This window comes from Arachis hypogaea, chromosome 14 (assembly GCF_003086295.3).
Source record: "Arachis hypogaea cultivar Tifrunner chromosome 14, arahy.Tifrunner.gnm2.J5K5, whole genome shotgun sequence".
Classification (NCBI taxonomy): domain Eukaryota; kingdom Viridiplantae; phylum Streptophyta; class Magnoliopsida; order Fabales; family Fabaceae; genus Arachis; species Arachis hypogaea.
The window spans coordinates 134960078-134967505 of record NC_092049.1 but is presented as its reverse complement, the minus strand read 5'-3'; the positions used below and the strand labels follow the sequence as shown (position 1 = coordinate 134967505).

Sequence of the window (7428 nt, the reverse complement as noted above, 5' to 3'; positions counted from 1 at the left end):
ATCAGAGGCACGAATGGCAGCGATGGTGTCCACGACGATGGCACAGCGGCGGCGCTGGTTCTTCCCAGCTCGTCGGGGTTCAGGCTCGGTCTCTCCTCTCTCATCTGGGCTCGACGGCGACACGGGCTTCAGGGAACGGCGATGCCGACCTCTCCTCACGCTGCCCTCTCCCTGGATTTTAGTCTTCCTCCGTGACGGCGTGCAGCAGAACCCGATAATCGGTTCGGCGGTAGCAGGCAGCGATGCCATGGTGGCTGGGTAGTGACGTGACGACGGCTGGGCGGCGAGTTCGGTGGCGGATCGGCGGCAGGGCGCATCTCTCCGTCGCTCTCTCCCTCTCTTCCCCCTTCTCCCTTACCGTAGCTCCCCTCTCCTCTCATCCCTTTCTTTCGTTTCTCTCTCTTTTTTTTTTTCTTTGTTTTGAGTGTTGGTGAGCTGGGTAGTGGGTTGTGTGGGCTAACTGTGGGTGTGGGGTAAGGTGAGTGTAGTTTAGTTAGGGTTAGGATAGAAAATTAGGTTTAGGTTTTTTTTTGTGAACAATAGGGATAATACTGTAATTTTATGAAATAAATAAAAAGTAGGTTAATAATAAAAATCAAATTAAATATAAAGTATCCATCTTTTAAAATAGTATCTTCTAATTAATAATTTTTAAATAATTTTCGATTAAATACCAATTTAGTAAAAATTGAAGATAAGTAAATTAATCCTCCTTTATTTATAAAATAAAGTTAAAATTTATATATTAAAATTAAGACATGAAATACTCATTATTTTTCAATTATAAGGACTCTAAATAATAAATAAGAGTTTACTCAACCTTTATATATAGAAATTTCCAAAAATATTATCTTAAATAAATATAATGGATCATAAATAATTTATTAATTTCTTTTCAAAATTTGGGATTTTACAACAAACAATTTCATCACCCAAGTCCCTGGCCAGATTGCAAAGGAGAGTGGTTCATCTCCCGATTGTAGGAACCGAAAAAATCCAGAGGAAAAGCTACCTGATAAACTCATGGAGGATGTGGTGGCACACTCATCAAGTGATGAGCACGGGGGTGTCTGCCCAGGTTCAAGAATGGGTTAGTTATCCTTTGTCTCTCATTGTCTAATTATCCATGAATCTTATAGCCTGGAATTGCAGAGGTGCAGGTGGAAAGGCTTTCTCTACCCTCATCAGAGATATCAAAAAAGAGTTTAATGCTAGTTTCTGCATTTTATTAGAAACTCATATTAGTGGGCAACGAGGTGAAGCGGTTTGGAAAAAAATGGGTTTGATGGTCATTTTATTGAGGAAGCAAGAGGTCAATCTGGTGGTATTTGGTGTCTATGGGATAGCTGCAAATGAAAAGTTGATATTCTTTCTCACAATTCTCAGATGGTGCATATAAAAGTCAAGTCTGGGTCCTTGCCATATTGGCTTTTAACAGTGATTTACGGCAACCCCCAGAGAATTAATCGGAACTACCTGTGGGATGATATTAGATTGATACACAATGAGATTAACTTGCCGTGGTGTCTTATTAGAGACTTTAATGCCATGTTACATGATCATGAGCGTCACGGTGGGTCCAATAGCAACAGAAGAGGAGCATGCCCTGATTTTCAAGACTGCGTATCTGATTGTGGCCTCTTTGATTTGGGGTACTCGAGATGGCCGTTTACATGGAAGCGTGGAAACTTGGTTGAGAGACTCGACTGTGGCCAGAGCAACCTTGATTGGCAGATCATCTTCCCTACTGCTCACATCAAACACTTGCCTAGTCTCAAGTTGGACCACTCCCCCTTATGTCTCCACTTAGCAAATGATCGACAAGAGAACAAACAAAGACGCTTTTTCAGGTTTCAAGCAGCTTGGCTATCACATTTGAATTTCACCCATATGGTTAATAGTAACTGAAAGATACAAGATTCTTGGAATAACGGTCTGAATGCTTTTAGGACAAGCCTAAAAAAAAAGAATACTGATGTGTTTGAAAATATTTTTAAAAGAAAGAGTAAGATTTTGCGCAGGCTACAAGGAATTTCAAATAAATTACAAATCAACAATTTCTCATATCTCCATGAGCTTCAGGCTAACCTTTGGAGAGATTATGAAGAGATTCTGGCTCAAGAAGAAATTTTGTGGTTTCAGAAGTCAAGAGTCAAGTGGATTCAGTGTGGGGATTGTGGTGCACGAAATCACAATCACACTTTTGTAATTCCGCACAACTAACCAGCAAGTGCACTAGGTCGTCCAAGTAATACCTTACGTGAGTAAGGGTCGATCCCACGGAGATTGTCGGCTTGAAGCAAGCTAGGTTATCTCGTAACTCTTAGTCAGGATATCAATAACTCTGAGATTTAATTGTAAAAAGTAAAAGAACATGAAGTAAATACTTGTTTTGCAGTAATGGAGAACAGGTTGAGGTTTTGGAGATGCTCCATCTTCTGAATCTCTGCTTTCTTACTGTCTTCTTCTTCAAGCACGCAAGACTCCTTCCATGGTAAGCTGTATGTTGGGTTTCACCGTTGTCAATGGCTACCTCCCGTCCTCTCAGTGAAAATGTTCAACACGCTCTGTCACAGCACGGTTAATCATCTGTTGGTTCTCGATCATGTCGGAATAGAATCCAGTGATTCTTTTGCGTGTGTCACTAACGCCCCACAATCACGAGTTTGAAGCTCGTCACAGTCATTAAATCCTCGAATCCTACTCAGAATACCACAGACAAGGTTTAGACCTTCCGGATTCTCAAGAATGGCCGCCAATGGATTCTAGCTTATACCACGAGGATTCTGATTAAGGAATCCAAGAGATACACACTCAATCAAAGGTAGAACGGAGGTGGTTGTCAGGCACACGTTCATAGATTAGAATGGTGATGAGTGTCATGGATCATCACATTCATCAGGTTGAAGAACAAGTGGTATCTTGGAATAGAACAAGCATGATTGAATGGGAAAAACAGTAGTAATTGCATTAATCCATCAAGACACAGCAGAGCTCCTCACCCCCAACCATGGGGTTTATAGACTCATGCCGTAGAAGATACAAAAATGAAATGTGTAATGTGTCATGAGGTACAATTTGAATCACTGAAAGTAGTATTTATAGTAAACTAGTGACCTAGGATTACAGAAAATGAGTAAGCTAGGGTGTTTATTGTAAAATTCCACTTCCGGGGCCCACTTGGTGTGTACTTGGGCTGAGCATTGAAGCTTTCATGTGTAGAGACATTTCTTGGAGTTAAACACCAGTTTTTATGCCAGTTTGGGCGTTTAACTCCAGCTTTTGTGCCAGTTCTGGAGTTAAACGCCAGAATTCTTGAGCTGACTTGGAATGCCTATTTGGGCCATCAAATCTCAGGCAAAGTATGAACTATTATATATTGCTGAAAAGCCCAGGATGTCTACTTTCCAACGCAATTGAGAGCGCGCCAATTGGTCTTCTGTAGCTCCAGAAAATCCACTTCGAGTGAAGGAAGGTCAGAATCCAACAGCATCTGCAGTCCTTTTTCAGCCTCTGAATCAGATTTTTGCTCAGGTCCCTCAATTTCAGCCAGAAAATACCTGAAACCACAGAAAAACACACAAACTCATAGTAAAACCCAGAAAAGTGATTTTTATTTAAAAACTAATAAAAACATAATAAAAACTATCTAAAATGTACTAAAAACATACTAAAAAACAATGCCAAAAAGCATATAAATTATCCGCTCATCACAACACCAAACTTAAATTGTTGCTTGTCCCCAAGCAACTAAAAATCAATTAGGATAAAAAGAAGAGAATATACAATGAATTCCAAAAACATCTATGAAGATCAGTATTAATTAGATGAGTGGGGCTTTTAGCTTTTTGCTTCTGAACAGTTTTGGCATCTCACTTTATCCCTTGAAGTTTAGAATGATTGGCATCTATAGGAACTCAGAATCCAGATAGTGTTATTGATTTTCCTAGTTAAATATGTTGATTCTTGAACACAGCTACTTTATGAGTCTTGGCCGTGGCCCTAAGCATTTTGTTTTCCAGTGTTACCACCGGATACATAAATGCCACAGACACATAACTGGGTGAACCTTTTCAGATTGTGACTCAACTTTGCTAGAGTCCCCAGTTAGAGGTGTCCAGGGTTCTTAAGCACACTCTTCTTTTTGCTTTGGACCTCGACTTTAACCGCTCAGTCTCAAGTTTTCACTTGACACCTTCACGCCACAAGCACATGGTTAGGGACAGCTTGGTTTAGCCGCTTAGGCCAGGATTTTGTTCCTGTGGGCCCTCCTATCCACTGATGCTCAAAGCCTTGGATCCTTTTTATCACCCTTGCCTTTTGGTTTAAAGGAGTATTGGCTTTTTCTGCTTGCTTTTCTTTTTCTTTTCTCTTTTTTTTTTCGCCTCTTCTTTTTTTTTTTTGCAAGCTTTTCACTGCTTTTTCTTGCTTCAAGAATCAATTTTATGATTTTTCAGATCATCAGATAACATTTCTCCTTTTCCCATCATTCTTTCAAGAGCCAACAATTTTAACATTCATAAACAATCAAATTCAAAAATATGCACTGTTCAAGCATTCATTCAGAAAACAATAGTATTGCCACCACATCAAAATAATTAAACTGTTTTAAAATTCGAAATTCATGTACTTCTTTTTCTTTTTCAATTAAAAACATTTTTCATTTAAGAAAGGTGATGGATTCATTTTCATAGCTTTAAGGCATAGACACTTAGACACCAATGATCATGTAATAAGACATAAACATAAAGCATAAAAATTCGAAAAACAGAAAATAAAGAACAAAAAAATTAAGGAACGGGTTCACCTTAGTGATGGCGGCTTGTTCTTCCTCTTGAAGATCTTATGGAGTGCTTGAGTTCCTCAATGTCTCTTCCTTGCCTTTGTTGCTCCTCCCTCATGGTTCTTTGGTTTTCTCTAATTTCATGGAGGAGGATGGAATGCTCTTGGTGCTCCACCCTTAGTTGTCCCATATTGGAACTTAATTCTCTTAGAGAGGTGTTGATTTGCTCCATCCTTTTCTTAGTGATGGGCTTGTCCTCATAAATGGTTATGGAAAACAAAAAGCAACGCTTTTACCACACCAAACTTAGAAGGTGTGCTCGTCCTCGAGCAAAAGAAGAGAGAAGAGAGTAGAAGAAGAAGAAATAGAGGAGATGAAGGGGGTTTTGGGAGGCAAAGTGGTTTGAATTTGAATGGAAAAGGGTATTTAAGGAATAGTATTATGAAAAGGTGTGAAGAGAGAGTGAGTGGAGGTTGATGGGGATCCTGTGGGGTCTACAGATCCTGAGGTCTCAAGGATTTCTCATCCCTGCACTAATGAGGCTTGCAAAACGCCAGGTTGCTACCCATTTCTGGCGTTTAACGCCAGCTTCTTGCCCTTTTCTGGGGTTAAACGCCAGTCTGGTGCCCATTTCTGGCGTTAAACGCTCAGAATGGTGCCAGACTGGGCGTTTAACGCCCATTCTGCTACCCTTACTGGCGTTTAAACGCCAGTAAGTTTCTCCTCCAGGGTGTTCTATTTTTCATTCTGTTTTTCCTTCTGTTTTTGCTTTTTAAATTGTTTTTGTGACTTCACATGATCATCAACCAACAGAAAACATAAAATAACAATGGAAAATCAAAATTTAATATAGATTGGGTTGCCTCCCAACAAGCGCTTCTTTAATGTCAATAGCTTGACAGTGGGCTCTCATGGAGCCTCACAGATGTTCAGAGCAATGTTGGAACCTCCCAACACTAAACTTAGAGTTTGAATGTGGGGGTTCAACACCAAACTTAAAGTTTGGTTGTGGCCTCCCAACACCAAACTTAGAGTTTGACTGTGGGGGCTCTGTTTGACTCTGTATTGAGATAAGCTCTTCATGCTTCTTCCTTTTTCTGTCTGCAAACCATGGTGCTTCCTGAATGGCAAAGAGTTGCTCATCTGGAAATATTTCAGAGATCTCAGTAGGAGGGAGGGACGCCCCTGCTACTGGTTCTATCCGGGACAGGTGATCAGCTACCTGGTTCTCTGTCCCTTTTCTGTCTCTTATTTCTATATCAAACTCTTACAGAAGCAACACCCATCTTATGAGCCTGGGTTTTAAATCCTGCTTTGTGAGTAGATATTTAAGAGCAGCATGGTCAGTATACACAATCACTTTTGAACCTACTAAATAGGATCTAAACTTGTCAATGGCATAAACCACTGCAAGTAACTCCTTTTCTGTGGTTGTGTAGTTCTTCTGTGCGTCATTTAGAGCACGACTGGCATAGTAAATGACGTGCAGAAGCTTGTTATGCCTTTGTCCCAATACTGTACCAATGGCATGGTCACTGGCATCATACATTAATTCGAATGGCAATGTCCAGTCAGGTGCAGAGATGACTGGTGCTGTGACCAGCTTGGCCTTCAGGGTCTCAAACACCTGCAGACACTCTGTGTCAAACACAAATGGCGTGTCAGCAGCTAGCAGGTTGCTTAGAGGTTTTGCAATTTTTGAAAAATCCTTTATGAACCTCCTATAGAATACTGCATGTCCCAGAAAGCTTCTGATTGCCTTTACATTGGCAGGTGGTGGTAGTTTTTGAATTACTTCCACTTTAGCTTGATCCACCTCTATTCCCTTGTTTGAAATTTTATGCCCAAGGAAAATTCCTTCAGTCACCATGAAGTGACATTTTTCCCAGTTTAAAACTAGGTTGGTCTCTTGGCATCTTCTCAGAACAAGTGCTAAATGGTCAAGACAGGAGCTGAATGAGTCTCCAAATACTGAAAAGTCATCCATGAAGACTTCCAGAAATTTTTCCACCATATCAGAGAAAATAGAGAGCATGCATCTCTGAAAGGTCGCAGGTGCATTGCACAGACCAAAAGGCATCCTTCTGTAGGCAAATACTCCAGAAGGACATGTGAATGCTGTTTTCTCTTGGTCCTGAGGATCCACTGTAATTTGGTTGTAACCTAAATAGCCATCCAAAAAGCAGTAATATTCATGACCTGCTAGTCTCTCTAGCATCTGGTTTATGAATGGTAAAGGAAAGTGATCCTTTCGGGTGGCTGTATTGAGCCTTCTTTAGTCAATACACATACGCCACCCTGTAACTGTTCTTGTAGGAACCAGTTCATTCTTTTCATTATGAACCACTGTCATGCCTCCCTTCTTGGGGACAACGTGGACAGGGCTCACCCAGGGGCTATCAGAAATAGGATAAATAATCCCAGCCTCTAGTAACTTAGTGACCTCTTTCTGCACCACTTCCTTCATGGCTGGATTCAGCCGCCTTTGTGGTTGAACCACTGGCTTAGCATCATCCTCCAATAGGATCTTATGCATGCATCTTGCTGGGCTAATGCCCTTAAGGTCACTTATGGACCACCCAAGAGCTGTCTTGTGTGTCCTTAGCACTTGAATTAGTGCTTTCTCTTCCTGTGGATTTAAAGCA

The 7428-nt window shown here is 40.8% G+C and overlaps 1 protein-coding gene across 1 annotated transcript; it reads left to right on the top strand.

Annotated features, from left to right (window-relative positions):
* Window positions 1–1023: 1023 nt before the first annotated feature.
* LOC112743272 (uncharacterized) lies at window positions 1024–1908 on the top strand. The gene is made up of 3 exons (XM_025792491.1): window positions 1024–1090; window positions 1140–1288; window positions 1387–1908. Exons 1-3 carry the CDS (start codon window positions 1024–1026, stop codon window positions 1906–1908), a joined length of 738 nt encoding a protein of 245 aa, XP_025648276.1.
* Window positions 1909–7428: the final 5520 nt, after the last annotated feature.

Excerpts from the sequence above, each read along its gene's own strand:
- LOC112743272 (XM_025792491.1), top strand. The coding sequence starts at position 1,024 with ATGGAGGATGTGGTGGCACACTCATCAAGTGATGAGCACGGGGGTGTC. Across the intron at positions 1,091-1,139 it reads CTGCCCAGGTTCAAGAATGG|CCTGGAATTGCAGAGGTGCA; the intron begins GTTAGTTATCCT and ends TGAATCTTATAG. Across the intron at positions 1,289-1,386 it reads GGAAAAAAATGGGTTTGATG|ATGGTGCATATAAAAGTCAA; the intron begins GTCATTTTATTG and ends CACAATTCTCAG.